This window comes from Primulina eburnea, chromosome 11 (assembly GCF_022965805.1).
Source record: "Primulina eburnea isolate SZY01 chromosome 11, ASM2296580v1, whole genome shotgun sequence".
Lineage (NCBI taxonomy): Eukaryota > Viridiplantae > Streptophyta > Magnoliopsida > Lamiales > Gesneriaceae > Primulina > Primulina eburnea.
This window is the reverse complement of record NC_133111.1, coordinates 38,228,873-38,251,842: the sequence shown is the minus strand read 5'-3', so window position 1 is coordinate 38,251,842 and position 22,970 is coordinate 38,228,873. Positions and strand designations below refer to the sequence as shown.

The window sequence follows — 22,970 nt, the reverse complement described above, 5'->3', positions numbered from 1 at the left end:
ACTAAGACCGCACCCGCGGTTGAGTAGCAGAAGGTTGGGGGTTTTTGGAAATGGCCAGACCGCACCCACGGTGCTAACAGGAGCGCACCCGCGGTGGTGTCACCGCACCCGCGGTCTGAGCTTTCGAGAAATGCCAGGATAGGCATTGCACGACCGCACCCGCGGTGCATGACATGACCGCACCCGCGGTCATGCGTGGTTGCTGAAAAATGATGCCACGTTTTCGGATGTTGCATGCAGTATATATATGAGCATGACACGTTGATTCCTTCAGAGAAACTCAGCAAAAGGCACGAGAAATTCTCCAGAAAATCCTTACGCATTTTAAATTGCGATTGAGAAAGATCCGTCTATCAGAATTCGAATCTGAACGCAGTATACTGTTCCTCGTGCTACGAGCTACACAAGGACGTAAGTTTTGTTACGTTTAGACTTGATTTGAAATTATGATATTGTCAAGAACTGAATATGATTCAGATATAGCATTTCTACTACCGTAGACATTGTATAATCGAAGTCAGATTTCAGAATAGACTGGTTATGCAATTGGTATGAATTGTGAAAGATATTGATTGATATTTTGATATCAGAATTGTGTTAGTATTCAGAGTATGAATTGTATTGACACAGATTATGAGTTCCAGTATTATATTTGTGATGTTCAGATTGACGGGGTTATTCAGATTGTATTGTTATGCCGTCGAAACACCAGTTGATTTATATTGATCAGATTCAGTATTGATTGAGATTGATCAGACTCAGTAATTATTCAGATTATATTGTAATGTCGATGATATGAATTCGATTGTATCTTGTTCAGATATTGATCAGATTGTATACTGATTTGAGTATTGATCAGAACATGGTGTGTATTGAGTTATTCACTGACACAGCGTATTAGATATTGTCATTTCAGATTTGATATGGACAGAGTTGAATACAGATCATCGTCTTCGTCAGACCGGGACGACAAAAGTATAATTCATGTGATATTTGGGAAGATACAACTCAAATAGATCCTATTTGAGTTTCCCAACAAAATCACATATTAGATTATTGTTATATTTTGATATGAATATGTTTTGTTTATGTGTTGATATGATATGCTTTCTTTACAGATTGTTATTTATTGCATTTAAGATAGGGAGTCTTGACAGCTATTGTCAATTATCTAGATGTTCGGTGTATCTCAGCTTAGGAGCAGCTCTGACTCCTATTGCCAGCCGTTGATACAGCTCAGACCGAAATCTAGGAATAAGACGTACAGTCACCCCGAGTGGGAGGGTAGGTGACAGCCAGTGACGTCTTATTCACACCGGGATCCCTAGAGTTATAGTTGAGTCGAGTCTAGACATGATTTGACTAGAACTACATGTGTTTATAGAGGTGGTTTCATAGACTATGGAACCCATGTTTATTGCTTTCAGTTATGATAGCATGTTTATATGATTTGATTTGAATGGCATGTTTAGCTGATTTGAGTTGCATGCTTATTTTGATTTACTTTCATAGACTATGAAATCTATTGCTTTAATTTCATTCAGGATATAATATTTCATGATTTGATTATGTATATGCATGTTACCATGTTTATTACTGGGATTTATTCTCACCGGAGTTATCCGGCTGTTGTCTTGTTTTGTATGTGTGCATGACAACAGGTGGGGCTGGATCAGGGTCAAGAAGACGATAAGAGAAGACGAGTTAGCGTGGTGATTCCGGACTTACTGTAGACTTGTTTCATTACTTGAACTTAGTAACTAAACTTTAGACGTAGGTTGAAAAATAATGAATTAATTTTAAGTGCAAAATGGTAAATAGTGACATATCTTTTTCATATGAAGCCCAAATGATTTGAGATTTGGATATAACGTAGAAAACTCAAAGATAAAGAAGTTTCATGTTTTGAGTATTGAAAAATTGGATCGTTTGACTGATCCGAAGGGATATATCGAAGTTAAAATATTAAATAGTATATATTATATTATATTATATTATATTATTAATACAATATAATATAATATATTATTAAAAAAATTAAAAAAAAAACATAAAATTGAGACGGTGGAATTGAAAGTTTCAATTTCCACAGTACATTCATTTCGTGCGACAGAGGTGAGAAGGGAGAGAGTTAGAGTTTTTCGATTTTCTTTTCGATCGTGCGACTTAACGGTTTATCCAATCGATGAACCGACTTCAGTTCTGGAATCGTTGACACGAGGTCTTCGATTTGAGGTATAAATCTTATGTTTTTGGTGATGTTTCAAATTCGTCGATTTTTGGAATAAATCCGATAAATTGTTAAATCATACAGGAACTGAAGATTGTTGAATAGTGTATGATTTTAACGAAGAAGGGATGATTATAGTGATGTTATTTTGAATTATTCTTAATTTATTATAATTAGAGAATTTTAATAGTTGGATTGAGATCGGAGAATTATTTGTCAGTTGTTATTAATTCTGATAAATATATGCGATAGAATAACCGACAAGAAACTAAGTTTTGAAGTCGGAATTGAATTATGATATGATTATGAGTTGATATGAATTTTTGAAGTTTCAAATGATATTTGAAACTCATATTAATGATTTTGGAGTATGTTATTGATTGGAATGAGTATGTTATTGATCTAGATAAAGTGTAATATCAATATCTTCAGGCTACATCAACTGGAAACGAAGAATTGAGGTATGTTGCGACCGGGTAACATACGACATGTATCTGTATTATATGATATATGATTGGATTGATTGGATTGGATTGGAATACGTGTCTATGTGCCTATTTGATGATTTGATGTGGCATACATGACATTGAGATTGAGTATCGATGTACAAAATAAATGTTTTGTTAACACACATCATTTTATGCATACATCGATACATGACATGCACGTTGAGCTATGATCCTTGGATACCCTGATATGATTTGATTGGATTCCGGGGTTTGTGAACACAATCGCTATGCTGGTATTATATGACCCGTAAAGCATAGACAATTGTGGCCCCATATGATTGGATATGAGATGTGGGATTGATGGCGCTTCGTCGATGCTATCATATGTGTATTCCCATATCGGCCGGTGTGCCAGATCGAGCATTGATTTGATTTGATAGCGATTCGATTGATTCTGACATGTGCTCAGTGGATGGGCATTTGACCTGATACCTCCACGACATACATGCATTGCATACCATATATCATTGTTTAGATACTTGTGGTATATATTGTGGTTGTTCCATACGGAGCTTTGCTCACCCCCAAGGGGGGCTGTTGTTGTCTTTGTGTGTGGACAATGGCAGGTACTCCAGGATATCAGGAGACCGGAGAGGGTACTTCTGGTGGGAGCCACAGCTTGGGCTGAGGTTTTATGTTTATGTCTGATTCCCAGTATATATGTATATGTATCTATATACCGGGGCATGTCCCGAGGATATGAGATGTTTGTATGTGATTGATTACGTGTGGGCGTGTTTATGATTTGAATTTAGATACTGTTTTTAGTATTTAAATATCAGAAGAGATATTTTGGGCTCATTGTAAAGAAATTTTAAACCCGTTTTCCGCTGTGATTAATTAAACCCTAATCAGATTGCATTGTAATAACGATTAGGAGTTAAGGGCCCCACAAAAAGTAATATTTTTTCATAGATGACCCAAATAAGAGATATATCTACAAAATACGATCCGTGAGACTGTCTCACACAAATTTTTGCCAAACCTTATTGGCGCCAAGCGTGAGAGAATGCTAGACGTCTGGTAAGTTCTCCCACAACAGGAGAAAGGATCCCATTGACGCAACATGGCTCTTCGAGTTCTGGAGAAGGAGACCTGACGATGCTTTGACTAGAGAAATAGAAGAGGAGTTGAAGAGAGTGGTTCTTGAATGTGGTAACATGATTTTTCAACCAGGTGATTTTGTTGAGGAGCTTCTGCGGAAACTTGATGTGATCCCCGATCGGCTCTTTCTCATTTAACTCGTGTATTTCCTTTATGCAATCATGTCTATTGTTGTGATAACGAAATTTGATGATTCATTTATGAGATTTGGGGCCAATCACTCTAATTTCTGAGAGGGTAAAAACTTATGTGAGACGGTCTCACTGGTTGTATTTTGTGAGACATATTTCTTATTTGGGTCATCCATGAAAAATTATCATTTTTTATGTTAAGAGTATTATTTTTTATTGTGAATATAGGTAGGGTTGACCGGTCTCACAGATTAAGACCCGTGATATGGTCTCACATAAGACTCACTCTTCTGAGAGCATGACGCCACTTGGCCTATTTGGCTGGTAGCGACTTAATTAGTTTTTTATATCAAGATTCGTGTTTTTTTTTAAAAAAAATAAGATTCATTGTTTTGAGGACAGATAGTTTTATATTTTTTGTTTATAATTACTGATAATTACGTTGATTTTTATTAATTTTTTCAAGTTAAAGATTCTTTTGTAACTAATGATTTGATCGACATGTATAGAATGACTCATTCATGATCCTCTATCAAAAACGGACCGGACCCATGATTTTCTCATTAGAGACTAATTTTTTATGAAAACAATTTATTAATAAAAATCGAGGGATCATACCTCTTTATGTTTGTTAATATTTTAACTTGTTTTATGTTAATAACGATACAAAATTTTAATAGATTAATATCCTAAATATTCTCTAAATTTAATGCTTGATGCTTTGAACAACTAAATTATTTTGTATAAAAATATTGCATGAAAATTTGATGGGTTCACGAAAAAATCATTTTCTACCTTTAAATTAACTTGCACAATTAATTTACTTATATTATTTTATACAAGGTGTAATTTTTTGAATTTAATGATATGCATAATAATATCCTTACTTTATATTTACAATGTTATTTTTTCTGCCCAAGACCATGTCATTGAATTTTCAGGTAAAGTTGTCCATATACACAAACAATATGGAAGCCCAAATAACTAAAGAAAAAGTCCATATAATTCTGGCCCAATGTAGATTGGGGACAGATCGGATTTCACTAAAACAGATAAGCCCATTAATAGGCCCAATATATGAAGCCCAATTGATCAAGCCCACAATAATTACCAACTCAATTAACACTCGTCTGTCTTCTTTTTCTTCCTCGGCCATTATCTGTGTAATAATTTGTAAAAATGGCATTGCGATCCAGAAAATTCATAGAATTGGTTGAAATTACGTTTGACGTGTGTCAAAAGATCGCATCTGGCGAGAATTTGGGAAGAATCGGGCTCCCGGATTTTGCTTTTCATGGGTTCCGAAATTCTGCTTTTTGGATTGGCGTCTCAGAAGTCAGAAACTAGAGCATCTTCTTCGACATTTGGTCCAAGATCGCAAGCAATTGATAGAATTGGATCTTAAACCCGATAAAGAGGCTCTAATATCAAATGCCCTTCTGTGACATGATGAAGTGGATGTAAGAGTTACAATGGTTTCTTGCATCACTGAGATCATAAGAATGTCAACACCTAATGAACCCTTCCATGAAGAACAAATGAAGGTATTCCAGGCTTGTCAAGATTTTCTTTTCCATAGATCGGCTTATGATGATGATATTGTTTCTGCTTTCTCCGATAATCACTGTGTAGTTAATTGAGGTTTCTTGTGTAGGATCACTTTAAGTTAGTTAACACTGCTTAAAAGTGCTATTTAAGATTGATTATTCCTATTGATCGTGATGAGTTTCTCTAGTAATATTATTGTTATTAATCAATTTAAGATTGATTATGCCTTTTGATCATGGGGGATGCAGTTCAGGAGTATGAAGATGTAATTGTATCATCATTCTTCGGTGCAACTCCAAGTGATAACACAGTGTGTTTCTCTAGTAATGTTGTAGATATTAATCAATTTAAGATAGTTATTTAGTGTATCTGGTAATTTTCCTTTTTGTAGATGATTGCTTTGTTTCAAAGTAATCTTATTTCTTTATCTTTCGATTGTTTGTTATTATTCTACCATGATGAAATAAATCAGATGAACAAATTATTTATTCCATATCTGCTTTAATGGATCAAGAGCTAGGACCTCTAGGCTATCCAGCTATCACTTTTTTCAGTAGCAATTCCAAAAATTAACAGAAAGTGCTACTCACGCCATCCTCCTTCAGTCCAGAATCTCCTTGGATCAAAATTCCTCATTCAGTACCCTATGTCCTTTATCATCACCCGAAATCAGCCACTCTCTAAAAATGAACTAAATAAATGAGTCAATTTTATGAATCACTTCAATAAGTTCTAGTAGCTATTGGTGATCCTAGTGCACAGGATTCTGCACCTCATACTTATTGGGAATGGGATTTAGATGATTCAATAATCATGGTATGTCTTATAAGTCAATAGATCCAAAGCTTTTATGGACATACAGTTTCGACAAAAATACCCTCAAATTTTGGAGGATTGTTCAAGACATGTATTTTGACTCGCAAAATTCATCTCAATTGTTTGAAACTCGTTTATTTGTTTGCAATGCACGACAAAGAAATAAATAGGTCACTTGGTATTTTAGTGAGCTGGTTGAAATATGGAAAGGAAATGAATTTGTTATATACAATATGAATTGGAAATTCTCAGTGACAACATATTTTATGAGCAAATTCTTGAGAAAGATTTTTAATTCTTTGAGGACTCAATAAAGAGTTGGAGGTTAGTTTAAGGGAGAATCTTTGGAACAAAGCAAGCACCTTCTTTCCAATTGTGACGCTTTCTCCGAAGTCACGAGGGAAGGAAGCTGAACAAAAGTCATGTTACACCCCAAAATTATCGAGTAAATGCAACTTGGTTTAGCTTTGGTAGCTACCCAAAACCACGACTCAGAAGGAAAGCAAGATGTGTTGTGATAGATGTGACTAACCTTATGGGATTTGTATTGTGGAAGGATGAACGGTAATGTTGAGGGATGAGATTTTCTCTACCACCTCCCGTTTTCTCACCAAGATCCCACTTAATTTGACAAACTTCTTCATCCGCTTTGGTGCTTTCTTAGTATGAAGGTTGGCATAAACACCTTTCATCCAAATTTCAATTATTTGAAACATCAGTTCTGGACTTAACGATCAATAAAGGTGCTCTTATTTTCCAATTTAACATTTCATTTTTCCAAAAAATCGTCCTCATTATTATATCAAGCATCAAAACCATATTTTGATCTTATTCGTTGTGACACTTGAGGTCTTGCATGATCTTAAAACATCGGTGAAATTTGACGGTTTATTACTATAATTGATGGCAGTAATGGTGTATGTTGGACTTCTCTCATGGAAAAGAACACATAAACATTGTTATATCCAAAACTTTTCCATCAACATGTCTCATATTTTTCAATCGCCATTGAGAGTCACATCAATGTATATTGAATTGCTGATACAGATATGGTAAAAACCAATGTGATCGGATCAAATATGGGATTCTCGCGATAAGTAAGAATTTTTTTTACGTAAGCAGTGATGTCATAATCACATCCCAATCTAACAATTAAGGTTGATAATTGTTGTCTTTGGAGCTATTTGGGAAAAAAATCTTTAGTTAATGTGGAAAAATTGTCACATTCTTGAAGAGGTGAGGCTATGCTAACTACGATGTATCGTGTCAATAGAGTTCCTAGTTGATTATGAACTTTTTTCATGAAAGAACTAGATTTCTCTTCAAAAAAGAAAAACTCTACCCAACTCCATAAGAAATTTTCCTCATGAAAGACTCCTTGATACTTGTTCTCCTAAAATGTTTGGGTGCATTATATTCTTTTTAGTTCCAACCTCTCATGAGAAAAGCTTGATTCAAGGAAATTAGGTCCATCTTCTAGGCATTTTATTCTTCCCGAAGAGGGTACAATTGTTATTTCTCATCATTAAATCAACTCTATTTTCATGTAGACAGACTTTCTTGAAAACCGGCCTTTCCATTTATTCAAGCTTAACTAGAATAAAAGATAATAATTAAACAAAAGATAATAGGAAGATCTTAATTCAAATAATGATAGTAACATCTCAATATTCTTTCATGGTTTTTCGTTTTTTCCAGAATGTTGAGGAGATGGGAACACATGCTTGTGGCCATGAACAAGTTAATCTGGCTGGAGATCTTATATTATCTAGTTTAGAGGAGAACTATTGCATTGATAATCTGAAAGATATTGAGAATATTGATGAGAATCACGGGACAGTGCCAAATTCCTATGATCATACCAACTGTCAAGAAAATGTTTCCCTAGATGCTCAAGGTATGAGAATAGAAACTTCTTAACATAAAGAAGTTAATCTACAGGATGATGAGAACCTCAATGAGAATCCCCAGAAAGTGGCACATTTAGGTGATCAAATCAATTGGCAAGAAAGTGATTTGGAAATGATTAATTCTACATCAGGACCAGATGGATTTGCTCCTTGCATAACAATAAAAATTTTGATGAAATGAAAATTTTTGGCTCTTTGACGGAACAAAATTTACTACCATCACATGCTACATTGACGCCATCTAGACAAGTTTCTCATGTGATAGATTGTGATACTATACATAACGAGGATTTGTTGGATAAACAAAATTCTCCGGATGCAATCAATCCGGAGTTAATATTTTCATTGGTTCCCTGTTTTTCATATTCAACTCTCTAATGAGTTGGTGAATTGCTGGGTTCCAGGCTTTTCTAAGAATCGGCAATGTTCTTTTGCAAAGAAAGCTCCTGGAGAAACAAGCAAGAGAAAGACTGCTGTTTCTGAGAATCAAACAGGAAATATCATTTTCAAGGTATAACTGAATGAAAGTGCAGACTTTGGGTAAAACATATCATCTGAACGAAAAGGTCATTCTAAGGATATCTCTGGTCCAAAACAATGGAGTGAAATTCCATACCAAGAAAAGGTATTACTTTATTGATGGTTTCACTACATTTGATATATGGTCACATATTCTGTTAAGTTTATTAACATAGATTTATCTTCTGAGTGCTCTTCAAAATTCTGGATGATAAAAGAAGTAACCTGGAATAGTTTTCTATTTGGTCAATCCCCTAAATATTTTTATCCCCCACCGCGGTTTATAACTCCTGATTTATAAAGTATAGTTGCTTCCTTGTTTTGAGGATTGAATAAGTCTTGTGCTCATATATTTAATGTCCGCAAAAAGTTAGATCCATCGTCCATCGATTAGAGGTTACTAATCGTAAGTGTTGAAACCATTATTATACAAGTTATTTCTGCAGTTTGATTACAGAAAATATAAAAAATATACTATCAACTCGAACTTCTCAACAACATTTAAGTATCTTCAAAAGAGAATTAAAATGCAGTTACCTGATAAGTTTTGAAAGCATCTTAGTATCTTACAAATGTATGCTATGGCAATGCCTTTTATTTATATTTTTTTTGTTCTTACCAATTTTCAATTGTATAATTTACTTTCTTACTTAGTTGTTAATGAGATGTACGTGACGTATTATAATGGATTTTATTATTTTGGAATCCATATTTTTTAATATATAACCCAACAATTATGGTAATGAATCTATGAATTCTAGAACTATACAAAGAGAAGGAAACATTCTTTGGCCAAGAAAGCACTCAGAGAAACAAGTAAAGGCAACTAATAATGAAATGGGAGATATCGTTATCAAGGTATTTTAGAATATATTTTACTTGGCAATTGAATTAAAATGATATATGAATTTGATAATTCATTATAATTGTCTAAAAACAAACAAATTTTCTTAAAGATTATATGACAGTTTATGTCTTGATAAAATGTAATTACTTGATAGGTATTATAATAATGTTGCTCCAATTAATTATTTCAGTGACTATATTATATTTTTATTTTTTGAGGGAAGGATATTATACTCTTATTTGTTCAATATGAGGGGAAAAACTTCTAGTTCAAATTACGATTAATAACTTTTAACTTTCAATCGATTATTACATAACTATAAGAATCATATTTGTCATGCTCATGGGTTAGAGATAGTTCGATCGCAAAAATTATTTTCTTGCAATCCAAAAGACTCAAAATAGGATCTTGATTATTTTACGTTTTAAACATGAATTCTCAGTCAACAAATTAAGCCTGTTTGTCTTTGCACCAAGATCTGCACATTTGCAGGTTGTATATTATGTTTTTTGATGAATGATTTGTAAATATTCACATGTCGGTTGCAGTTTAATGTTATTCCCTGGTAGTTGGTATACAATTCTATGGATGATCAAGTTGAACGGCCAAAAATTCGTGTTGTCACGGGGAAGTGGAAGGATGTCACCATAACGGTTAAGTTGAAGATGTATAAGACTATGTTTAAAATCAAGATGCTCATATGTTAATCGGAGGATATTACATTCATCATTCTTTGATGGAGAGACCTTAAGAAGAATTTGAAGTGTTCTCACAGTAACGAAACGAAGGAGGTTATGACACAAAAACCAAGTAAATTAAGCATGTTCTGGGATCTGTTGGGCTGTGGTAACAAATTAACAACAAATAGATTATGGAGAAATTAAATAGACATCATGCATGACCTTTGTTTTGGTTGATTGATTTTATTTTTTTATGCAAATGCAAGTCCAGGAGAATGAATACCTTCCTGTATTTGTTAGATTATCCACCTTCGCTAGGAAGAAGACTAATTCTATGACTATGAGTTGTAACATGTTCACTTATATATATATATATATATATATATATATATATATATATATATAAAAGAAATTATTACACTGAGATACAACACCGATACAAAATTTCATGTAATCTCAATGCAACATGATTACAACAATGAGATAGAATTACAACAATTCCTTGTAGTACTGCCCATATATATATTATATGTACATTGATTGTATTTGTATGTGTATGGACAGCGAAATCATTCTTTTGGATTGTACTTACCAAAAGCTATTCTCCTCTTCAATAGCGCTCTACCAAAACAATGCAACCAACTTTTTCTATGCAACAAAAATCCTATAAAAACCACATTTCCAGGTTGCTGTTTGTATTCCATTTTGCTCAAAAGCCGAGAAATATCGTCTTTCCAACATAAAACGAAACGACCCTATTGTGCATGTTGAAGCTCGCATAACATGAGTTTCAAGTTTTCTTTTTCTCTTGAGTACTGAGTTGTTACTACAAAAAGATGGCCACTCCGAATTCTGGAGAAGGAAAGGTGAGACACGATGGTGCTTTGACTAAAGAAATGGAAGAGGAGCTGAAGAGAGTGGGTCTTGAATCGGGTATCATGATTCTTAAATCATGTTATTCTATTGAGGAGCTTCTGCGGAAACTTGATGTGAGCCCCGATCGACTCTTTCTCATTTAACTCGTGTTTCCCCTTTATGCATCATGTCTATGGTTGTTGAAAAGGAATTTGATTTTTTTTTTTTGAGATTTGGGGCCGGATTTGACTCGAACTTGAGTAACTCTCATTTCTGAGAGCAGGGCACTCAACCTATTTGGCTTGTGGCAATTTAAATGGTTTTTGATACCAAGATTCATGTTGTTTTTTAAAACAAGATTCCTTCGTTTTAAAGATCGGTGATTTTATAATTTATATTCAGAGATGCTTATAATTTTGTTGATTGTTGTTAAATTTTTTGAGGTAAAGATGTTTTTGTAACTGATGATTTGATCAGCGTGTGTAGAATGACTCATTAATAGATCTCTATCAGGAGCGGACCCAAGATTTTCTTATTGGAAGCTAATTTTAATATGAAAAAATATTTATTAATAAAAATCTATGGATCTTATCTCTTTATGTATGTTTTTTTTAGAGTATTTCTTTCGTATGTTAATATTTTAACTTGTTTGCATTTTTTTATTTGAATAGCAATCATGCAAGTAATGAGAAAAAATTAATAGATTAATATCCTAAATATTCTCTAAATTTAGTGGTGAATGTTAGGCTGTATTTAACAACTAAATTATTTTGTATAAAAATATCGCATGAAAATTTGATGGGTCCATGAACAAATAATTTTTTATCTTTAAATTAACTTGCAGAATTAATTTACTTAGACCATAAGAATGACAACACCTAATGAACCCTTCAATCAAGACCAAATGAAGGTATTCTGGGCTTGTCAAGATTTCCTTTTCCATTGATCGGCTTATGATGATGATATTGTTTCTGCTTTCTCGAATAATCACTATGTGTAGTTAATTGAAATTTCTTGGGCAGGATTACTTTAAGCTACTTAACACTACTTACCGAAAATTGTCGTCCATGGATGGTCGAAATCACGCAAAATCTGTTTCAATCATCCAAGATGTTTCTGCTTGTCAGATATGCGTTCGGATGTTGGACTTTGAGTTGCACAACACCATTCTTGAGATTTTCCAACTTTTCTTGGACGGGATACAGTAATTACTGCTTATTTTTCCTCTCTTTTATTTCATCACATACTAAATTTGCATGCCAATATTACATATTCCTTGTTTCAGATAATTTAAGTCATTATCAGTCTCCACGATTGGGAAATAATATTAAAACTTTCTATTCATTGCACTTGTCATTTAGGAGAATTAAATAGATCGAGTCCGGAGCTTACAAATGATATCTTTACATCTCATGTGATATTTAATCTTATTTCATAGTTGGGAACTCACTTAACTTATCTTCTTTGTAAATTTAGATCGAATCAACCACAAGAAATATTCTCAAGCATGGAACACATCACGACTCTGATAATTCAATATATTGAGGAGTCTGATGAGTTCATGGTGGAGCTTACTAAGATCTTTCTTGTTGCTTTAAAGAAAGGAAATAAAGTAACTTATTTTAATCTTTTAGATTAATTTTTACTGATAACAGTATATCCTATAATCTCTTGATTCCATTACTTCTTTTTCTTTCAGAACATTTCACCATGTGCCTTTCAACTAACGAGAAAGGTATTTGAGAAATGTGCAGACATCATGCACAATTCTGTTCCAGAAGCTGTAAGACACATGGGGGATGCAGTTCAGGAGTATGATGATGTAATTGTATCGTCATTCCTCGATGCAACTCCAAGCAATGACATGGTGTGTTTCTCTAGTAATGTTGTAGTTATCAATCAATTTAAGATAGTTATTTAGTGTATCTAGTAATTTTCCTTTTTGTAGATGATTGCTTTGTTTCAAAGTAATCTTTTTTCTTTATCTTTCGATTGTTTGTTATCATTCTACCATGATGAAATAAATCAGATGAACAAATTATTTCTTCAATAGCTGCTTTTATGGATCAAGAGCTGAGACCTCTAGGCTATCTGGCTATCACTTTTTTCAGTAGCAATACCAAAAAATAGAAGAAAGTGTCAATGGCTACTCACGCCATCCTCCTTTAGCCCATAATCTCCTTGGATTTTCCTAATCAAAATTCTTCATACAATACCCTATATCTTTTATCATCACCTTAAGAAAAATTTGAAGTGTTCTTACAGTAGTGAAAAAATTGGCTCGAAGGAGGATAGGATACAAAAGCCAAATAAATTAACATGTTCTGGGATCTGTTGGGCTGTGGTAACAAATAAACAACGAAGAGATTCTGGAGAAATTAAATAGACATCATGCATGACCTTTGTTTTGGTTGATTGATTCAATTTTTTTATGCAAATGCAAATCCAGGAGAACGAACACCTTCCTATATTGTTAGATTCTCCACCTTGGTTAGGAAAGAAGAATAATCCTATGACCATGAGTTGTAACATGTTCACTTGTATTTGTTTTTAAGATGAAAATTTTGAAATTGCACTTATAGATCTCACCATTTATAGCAGTCTAAACATGAATAAGAAATAAAGGGGTCCACCAGAAATTTATGACAAAATCTTGAAATATAATTAACACCATATTTCATTGAATTTTATTCATATTCTAGTGATATTTGAAAGAGAAAAAAAATATATCACACTGAGATACAACACATATACAAAATTTCAGGAAATCTAAATTCAACAAGATTACAACAATTCCTTGTAGCACTATATGTATATGTGCACATATACATTGATTGTATTTGTATGTGTATGGATAGCAAAATCATTCTTTTGGATTGTTCTTACCAAAAGCTCTTCTCCTATTCAATAGCTCTCTTCCAAAACAATGCAACCAACTTTTTCTGTGCCACCAAATATCCTATAAAAGCCACGTTTCTAGGCTGCTGCTTGTATTCCATTTTGCACAAAAGCCGACTCAATTTTTCTCGTCTTTCCAACATAAAACGACCCTTTTGTGCATTTTGAAGCTCGCAGAACAAGATTTTCAAGTTTAGTTTTTCTCTTGAATACAGAGTTGTTACCAGAAAAAAATGGCCACTCCGAATTCTGGAGAAGGAGACGTGAGATGTGACAATGCTTTGACTAAAGAAATGGAAGAGGAGTTGAAGAGAGTGGTTCTTGAATACGGTAACATGAATCTTAAATCATGTGATTCTGTTGAGGAGCTTCTGCGGAAACTTGATGTGAGCCCCGATCGACTCTTTCTCATTTAACTCGCGTATCCCCTTTATGCATCATGTCTATCGTTGTTGTACAGGAATTTGATTTTTTTTTTTTTGAGATTTGGGGCCGTGTTTGACTCGAACTTGAGTAACTCTCATTTCTGAGTGCTGGATGCCACTCAGCCTATTTGGCTTGTGGCGATTTAAATGTTTTTTGATACCAAGATTCATGTTTTTTTTTAAAAACAAGATTCATTCGTTTTAAAGATCAGCAGTTTTCTACTTCATGTTTAGAGATGCTTATAATTTTGTTGATTGTTGTTAAATATTTGAGGTAAAGATGTTTTTGTAACTAATGATTTGATCAGCATGTGTAGAATGACTCATTGATAGATCTCTATCTGGAGCGGACCCAAGATTTTCTCATTGGAAGCTAATTTTAATATGAAAAAATATTTATTAATAAAAATCTATGGATCTTAACTCTTTATGCATGTTTTTTTAGAGTACTTCTTTTGTATGTTAATATTTTAACTTGTTTGTGTTTTTTTTTTTTGAATAGCAATCATGCAAGTAATGAGAGAAAAAATTTAATAGATTAATATCCTAAATATTCTCTAAATTTAGTGGTGAATGTTAGGCTGTATTAACAACTAAATTATTTTGTATAAAAATATCGCATGAAAATTTGACGGGTCCATTAAATTAACTTGCACAATTAATTTACTTAGACCATAAGAATGTCAACACCTAGTGAACCCTTCAATCAAGACCAATTCAATGTATTCTGGGCTTGTCAAGATTTTCTTTTCCATTGATCGGCTTATGATGATGATATTGTTTCTGCTTTCTCGGATAATCACTATGTGTAGTTAATTGAAATTTCTTGGGCAGGATTACTTTAAGCTACTTAACACTACTTACCGAAAGTTGTCGTCCATGGATGGTCGAAATCACGCAGAATCTGTTTCAACCATCCAAGATGTTTCTGCTTGTCAGATATGCGTTCGGATGTTGGACTTTGAGTTGCACAACACCATTCTTGAGATGTTCCACCTATTCTTGGATGAGATACAGTAAATCACTGCTTATTTTTCCTATCCTTTTTAATTCATCACATACTTAATTTGCATGCCAATATTAAATATTCCTTGTTGTAGAGAATTGAAGTATTATTTGTCTCCATCATGGGTAAATAATGTCAAAACTTTCAATCGATTGCACTTGTCATTTAGGAGAATTAAACAGATGGAGTCAGGTGCTTACAAATGATATCTTTGTACCTTCATGTGACATTTAATCTTATTTCGTAGTTGGAAACTCACTTATCTTATTTGCTAAATTCAGATTGAACCATCCACAAGAAAATTTTGTAAAGCATGGAACACGTCATGACTCTGATAATTCAATATATTGAGGAGTCTGATGAGTTCATGGTGGAGCTTACTAAGATCTTTCTTGTTTCTTTAAAGAAAAGAAATAAAGTAACTGATTTTAATCTTTTAGATTAATTTTTACTGATAACAGTGAATCCTATTATCTCTTGATCCCATTACTTCTTTTCTTTCAGAACATTTCACCATGTGCCTTTCAACTAGCAAGAAAGGTATTTGAGAAACGTGCATACAACATACACAATTTTGTTTCAGAAGCTATAAGACACATGGGGGATGCAGTTGAGGATCATTCCTTGGCTCAACTCAAAGCGATAACGTGGTGTGTCTCCTAGTAATCCTGTAGTTATTTAGCAATTTAAGATTGATTATGCCAATTGAACGTGGTGTGTTTCTCTAGTAATATTATAGTTATTAATCAATTTAAGATTGATTGTGCCTTTTGATCATGGAGGATGCAGTTCAGGAGTATGAAGATGTAATCGTATCATCATTCCTCGGTGCAACTCCAAGCGATAACATGGCGTGATTAATTTAAGATAGTTATTTAGTGTATCTGGTAATTTTCCTTTTTGTAGATGATTGTTTTGTTTCAAAGTAATCTTATTTCTTTATCTTTCGATGGTTTGTTTTCATGTGCCATATCTGCTTTAATGGATCAAGAGCTAGGACCTCTAGGCTATCTGGCTTTTATTTAGCCCGATTTATCTATCTAGACATGTTAAAACTAGTGGAAATTGTCCTGCTTGTCCATTTACACCCCTAAATGCCAGCATAATGTCATGTTTTACTTTCCTTTTTACCACAAAATTGTTCTCTACTCGCTTGTAAGAAATCCATGTCCTTGAATTTTTTTACCATTTCTAAATCAATAAGATCGTGTCTCAACTTTTTCTCTTGGATATCTTTATCTTGTAATGTAAAACCATGCCTGGCGGCGGTCTGATCGAAGAGACGACTCAAACCAGATATACATAGAAATATAGATTTACCAAATTGAAGTGGCCTATAGGCTACACCTCAAGTTCTTAACATGTCATACCGGGATTTTTATACAAAAATTATACAAACTTTTAAATATTTTTCATTCAAGTCGAAAACTGACAATGAATAAGTAGGACGTAGGGATGCTGATAAATACTCTGGGAAGATTTATAATATGTCTAAAAGATTGGCTTATGAACAATTATATTGGCCCCAAGTATTTTATGAAGACGAGAATCAACGAGTCTCGTGAAATAATGGAGTTGAGAAGAGTTTTGAATTGAAGAAATCTCGAGAGAAATCCAATTAATTTTTTTGATAAATCGAACAGTATCGATTTTTTTTTCTTTCTGAAAATGGAATAATCGGTTAATTCGGTTGTCAACCGTGAGTCCGTGATAACCAAAGAAGTAAAGCTCAAATCAAAGATTTGTGAATCGATTTTAACTTGTAACCAAAGAAGTAAAGCTCAAATCAAAGATTTGTGAATCGATTTTAACTTGTTTATAAATGATTGATAGGTGAATAGCTAAATGGGCCACTTCCATTGGGCCATAGTCCCAGCCCACTGTGCTTTTCATGGCCCACAAACATGAACAAATACTAAGCAATTATCCATTTTAGAGGCAAATTCACATCACGCGCGAAATCAATTGGGAAGCTCGATGTCCGCACACGATCGCGTGGTAGCTACGGTTCTGGCGCAGCTGTCGCTCACGGCTGACTGCGCATTCCTCGGAGTTGGCCTTGTTTACGTCGCGTTCCGCTCCATACGGAAGTTTTTGCTCACATCATCAGCAATACATAAAATTCGTCAATTGCCTTATTCTCAGATTTCGGATCTTCGGTCACTCTGTTCAGACGATAAATTTTCAGTTAATTATTCTCAAAATAGCGAAAATCACTCCAACAGCGAGGAGGGTGGAAATATAGTGATAGTTAGGGGTATCGTGGAGGCGCAATCTGCGGTGAAGGGGCAGTGGACGAATCTTAGGGGTTATGCGAATGATGTGATTGTTTCTCGAGAGTCAGGAGAAAAAGGCGTTGTATTGGAACAAACTCAAACTGTATGTTTCGTTTTTTTTTGTGCTTATTTGGTTTGATTTCCATTTGACCTGATGTTGCTGTTGGCTCTTTGAAAGTTGTTTTAGCTTGAATTTCTTCTATTTATCGGTTTCCTGAAGGTTCAATTTGAAATTGTGGAGTATGGGAAGAAGAAAAAGGTTTTAAACTTCACCCAGATTTGTATTTTGTGATTATATGTTGATGAATTTGTTGGTGGAATTATGTGTGAACTACTAGAATGATGTGTTGGAAGTTGAATTGAAAGTTGATTTGGATGAAGAGAAATGATAATGATGAGCTTGTGCAAGTTTAGAGGGATTTGATGGTGTCGAAAGCTTTGAAGGATTGGTACCGAAGATGCCGAGCTATGCGGAGTGGACACTCCTAATTTTTTTTGAAGTATTGGAAACGGATAAGAAAAGGCAAAATCAGTGTCATTGACTTATTGCATGTTTCACCAGTCGGATATATCATGGACACGGCTAGAATACGTCATGTCTGACATGACGGTGACATGTTTCGAAAAAAAAAATTGGCTTTTTTTTTAAAACTCTCAGAATTGTTTTTGGCTTTTTTTTAAAACACTCAGATTTTTTTTGGCTTTTTCTTTTTAAATCAGAGCTTTTAAATCAGCGCACTAAAGTTGTAAATTGTATATATTTACATAAATTTATATATATTTCTACAATATATTTATATAAATACGTGTATCTCTACAATTTTTAATATTAAATATATATATATATATATATATATATATATATATATATATATATATTTCATAATTATCGTATTCTAGTCGTATCGTCTCTTGTATTTTCAAAAATTTTCGTATCGCCGTACGTATCAAACCTGTACCCATATCCATGTAACATTGATGCTGAGAGAATTGAATCGAAGAATATCTGATTTTTGAATACTTATAGAAATATACAGAAGGTTGTATGTGGATTGTGGAGTACTGGCTTCATTTTGAATTTTGTAATAATCTTGAGCGGAATGTTGTTTCTTGACAGTAGCGTGATGCACATTAAGAAGTAGTCTTTTTGAGTAACCATCACTCTATGAAAAAACTCACGGTTGAAACATATTATACCATGATGCCAACTTCTATATGAGCATTCCTTAGGAATGGCAGTCTACTAAAGTTTATACCCTTTGTAGCATTGAACTGATTTTTCTTCATTTTTTCACTTTCTATTATTAATTGACTTATTTCTCTCATATTTATTTTTGAGGAGTATATATACAATGAACGGAGTGGAATAATAGGTTGGAATTCAGATCTACGCATTTTGCTTCCTAGATCTTGGAAAGAGGAAGGGTCGTCCTCAATCAGAATGGTAACTTGTTATGGTTTCATATATTTAGTTGCACTTGATTCTGGTCGATAATATGATTTAATGTGAGATTTCGCAGTTGTTGATGTTTTATTTTCCCTCTTTTTTTATGTAACATTTTAAACTCATGGTTTCATTATATATGCATTTCAGTATTTTCTCACAGAATTCAGCATCGTTAATGTTGATGTTGATCTGATGAATGACTGACATTTTCCCATCAGGTTCCCTTTGTTCTTGTTGAATCAGGAAAAATATCTGATTATGTTCATATCAATATGGAAGGTTCAAGACATCCATTACCGCTCATCACATTATATCGTCATGTGCATCCTATCAATGCTTTTCCTAGTACTTTTTTGCAGGCGCTTTTCGGGCATAAGTATCCTGTGCGTTCAATCTCGTGAATGCCCTATGATAAAAAGTTTCTTGAGCTGATTTTGTCTTACTTTTCCCTAAAATTTATTTATATATGTTGCAGGTTGGTCTGCTGGACGAAGAGAAAATACTTCCTCTTGGAAAGGATGTAACAGTTGTTGGTACCTGCAGTTTTAGAGATGGGATTCCTGAGATCAAATCATGCAAAGACCTTCCTTATTTTCTGTAAGGAAATTTTCTTGAAATTCATTTGATAGTTAAGATAATACACTTCAAGATTATCTTTATTTTGAATTTGTTGTAGGATTCTCAATCAACTCCTCTGAAAGTATGAAAATTATGCATTTTTTAATACCTCGATTGAATATTTTTGGTGGTTCTCATGAGATGCTTAAAATAACATACATTTGCATTTATTCTTGGGTTATTCTTACAATAACTATGTATACTGAGAATATGGATATCCTATTTTATTGACCTTTTACCGAAAAAATTTGTTTGCCACTTTTCGTTAGTCGGTCCACCAATGCTGCCAGAGAAATTCTATATTGCTGCATTCTGGTTATTTCATGCTTGAAAATTGTAGTGAATTTGTTTAGTAAAACCAAAGAATTGTTCTTTTGTGATATCTTATGTATTGGTTATTTTTAATAATGCTTCTGTGTTTTTATGGAACTGCAGCTGCATCAATCTTGTATATGTTTTTTGTTTCGCTAAATCTAATTTAGGGAGCTGACTGTAGCAAAGATTTATGTAGATCTGAAATGACCAAGGATCAGATGATATCAGATCTTTCCTTCAAAACTAAAGTGCTAATGTGGAGCGGATTTGTATTTGGTTCCCTCGGAATATGCGTCCTTGCCTACTCTGTTGCAAGGTAAAATTTATTAATCTAACCACGCTTTCTTAGAATTCAATACTTTTCCTAGAAGACATCGTGATATGTTTGATATACTTTGTCAGATGTTGGCACTTAAAGGAAAAGTTTGAATTATATTCTTTTATCCTCCACCTTACTTCCCTTTAAACTGATTCCTTGATGCTTACGTTCATCTTCATGCATAGTGTGCTCTAAATCATCAGTTTTATGTTGGCACAAAAGACACACTTATACTATCGTTTTCCTTTAATTTAGATTCCTTAAGACTGATAATGTTGATACGTTAATTTTAACGGATATGAGATTGTGTGCTCACCTTCACGGTTTTAAAGGGGCTTAAATGGGACAATTGATAATTTAAAATGGGAGATGGATCTGCTCGTGACAACCTAAAGGTTACGAAATAGCACTTTTTCATGACGTCTTTGTTTATTACTCTCTTCAGAAATTGGATGAAATGGAAAGCATGGAGACAACAGAGAGAAGCCCGACAGCAACACAATGATATAGAAGTTTCATCTCCAGTGGCTGTTGCAGAAGAAGAGTCTGCAGATGTGCCAGACGGAGAGCTATGTGTGATTTGCCTGACTAGAAGGCGTCACTCTGCTTTTATTCCATGCGGGCATCTTGTATGTTGTCAACGTTGTGCTCTATCAGTCGAGCGTGAATTATCACCCCAGTGTCCGGTATGCAGGCAGTCAATCCGAAGTTCAGTAAGGATATACGATTCTTGAAATAGATCATAGTTAGGACTTAGTTGTTAGGCAAGTGATCCACATTTTTTGTTGTATATTTTAGGACCATTGACATATTATGTAACAAGCTATATATGCTGCAAGAGCATTTTGTAAAACACGTTAATTTAAGACGTGGAATGCATGATCTGATTTACAGGTTCATACCAACACTTATTTACTAATGAAATGATTATAAAAAAAAACCCAAATAAAATTAACTAGTTAATGGAATGAAATTTGGTCGAATTATTAACTGATAACGAAATGATGAACCCAATACTTCGGCCCAGACAAGCCCATTATCTAGTATTATTAGATTGTATATATAATTTGACTTATAAAAAATATGAAGTATCTATAATTAGTCTAATAGTTAAAGACTTTCAAGGTTTATACATGTTGTCCGTGTTCCATTTTTCTTAGGCGTTGTCTGTTATAATACTTTTAAATATTCTATTTATTTTTTTAATTATTATATTCTTATTATTGAAATTTATATGCAAACATATAATAATTATTTTCTTATTTTTGTATGCGTGGGTTGGGGTGAGTCGGGCCCCCCAAACTTATAATCCTAGATCCACCCCTGTAGGTGATGCTCCCGATATTTCATGTAAGGCTTGTGCCCCGACGTGGTGAATATGAGTAATCTCAATTGGAGGATGAATAAGGCTTGAGGGGAGGCCCAAACCATGAGAATAATAGTAAAACTTTGTTTGAGTAGAGGATTTTATGGAATACAATCAAAGCTCCACATTAAAAGATTAAGATGGAGATCATGAGTTAATAAGATGAAATAATATCTCCATTGGTATGAGATCTTTTGAGAAAAATCCAAAAACAAAGTCACGAGAGTTTATGCTCAAAGTGAACAATAGCATACTATTGTGGAGATATGTGATTTCCATGCCGCAACATGAGTCATTTGAAATACATTCTATTTTGTGTATCTAATGTGTACATAAGTATGATATTAATTAAGAGTTCATTTTTTGTTTTATTGTTAAAAATAAAACTCTAATCAAAATACGTGGATTTCAAAATCATTCATCTTAATGCAATATTCCAATGTTGCGTTTGAATTAATGAATTTCAAATGCATAGACTTCAGTATATATTCAAATGTATTTCCATAGTTCAGAAAAAGAATATCATAAATTTCAAATAAAAAATTTTCCATGTTTATATACTGCTACATATTAGTTATGATGTACTTCAATTTCACTAAATAATAGATGCATTTAAAATTCATTCTAATTTTGTGTTACAATCATGTAAATAAGTAAAGTATAAATTTAGAATTTCGTCTATTATTTTATTATTAACACTACAAATTATAAATTTCAAATTCATTCGAACGTGCAATTAGACACCGAAAGGCTTGACCAAATCCTACAAACTTTTAAGCAGGCTTGGAAACTTTCAAAAAAAAAATGAAATGAATTATTATTAATTAACGTACAAGTGTCACGCCATGGCCTCCAAGTCTTGTTGGACCAAATGCATGCGATAAACAAGAAAATAAGTGCATGGGACCATCCTTCCTAAAATTTCTTCGAGAAAACTAAAAAAATAATCATTTTTTTTTTCCAAATTTGACTGCCTAATAATATTATTTTTAATAAATATTTACATAATCGCTTCTTTTTATATAAATAATCGGGCCTAAGGACTCGATTCACACTACTTCGATTTGAATTTCGAAATTTTAATTATACGAAATATTTAAATAAAATCAAATACTATCATTTTTTTTAAAATTATTGTTCATAATTATAAG

General features: G+C 33.4%; 2 protein-coding genes across 12 annotated transcripts; both read left to right on the top strand.

Moving 5' to 3' along the window:
- The first annotated feature begins 5,101 nt into the window (after positions 1-5,101).
- LOC140805823 (uncharacterized) lies at positions 5,102-16,241 on the top strand. Of its 9 annotated transcripts, XR_012112345.1 has the most exons (12): positions 5,103-5,518; positions 8,037-8,235; positions 8,653-8,873; positions 9,529-9,625; positions 11,131-11,283; positions 12,172-12,353; positions 12,626-12,761; positions 12,849-13,016; positions 14,263-14,433; positions 15,307-15,488; positions 15,760-15,896; positions 15,983-16,118. XR_012112345.1 is itself a non-coding variant. In XM_073162138.1 (11 exons), exons 3-11 carry the CDS (start codon positions 8,770-8,772, stop codon positions 16,008-16,010), a joined length of 1,221 nt encoding a protein of 406 aa, XP_073018239.1. In that variant the 5' UTR covers positions 5,104-7,009; positions 8,037-8,235; positions 8,653-8,769; the 3' UTR covers positions 16,011-16,241. The 9 variants fall into 9 exon arrangements, 2 of the variants coding, with proteins under 2 accessions (XP_073018240.1, XP_073018239.1); XR_012112347.1 differs by lacking the exon at positions 14,263-14,433 and having other exon boundaries at positions 5,102-7,009; XR_012112346.1 differs by lacking the exon at positions 8,037-8,235.
- A 1,078-nt stretch (positions 16,242-17,319) lies between these two features.
- On the top strand, positions 17,320-21,360 carry LOC140805822 (E3 ubiquitin-protein ligase SPL2-like). 3 transcript variants are annotated; one of them, XM_073162137.1, is made up of 6 exons: positions 17,320-17,857; positions 19,097-19,198; positions 19,420-19,584; positions 19,677-19,798; positions 20,331-20,450; positions 20,786-20,995. In XM_073162137.1, exons 1-6 carry the CDS (start codon positions 17,456-17,458, stop codon positions 20,844-20,846), a joined length of 972 nt encoding a protein of 323 aa, XP_073018238.1. In that variant the 5' UTR covers positions 17,320-17,455; the 3' UTR covers positions 20,847-20,995. The 3 variants fall into 3 exon arrangements, with proteins under 3 accessions (XP_073018238.1, XP_073018237.1, XP_073018236.1); XM_073162135.1 differs by having other exon boundaries at positions 17,349-17,857; positions 20,899-21,360; XM_073162136.1 differs by lacking the exon at positions 19,420-19,584 and having other exon boundaries at positions 17,335-17,857; positions 20,899-21,360.
- The last annotated feature ends 1,610 nt before the right edge of the window (positions 21,361-22,970 follow it).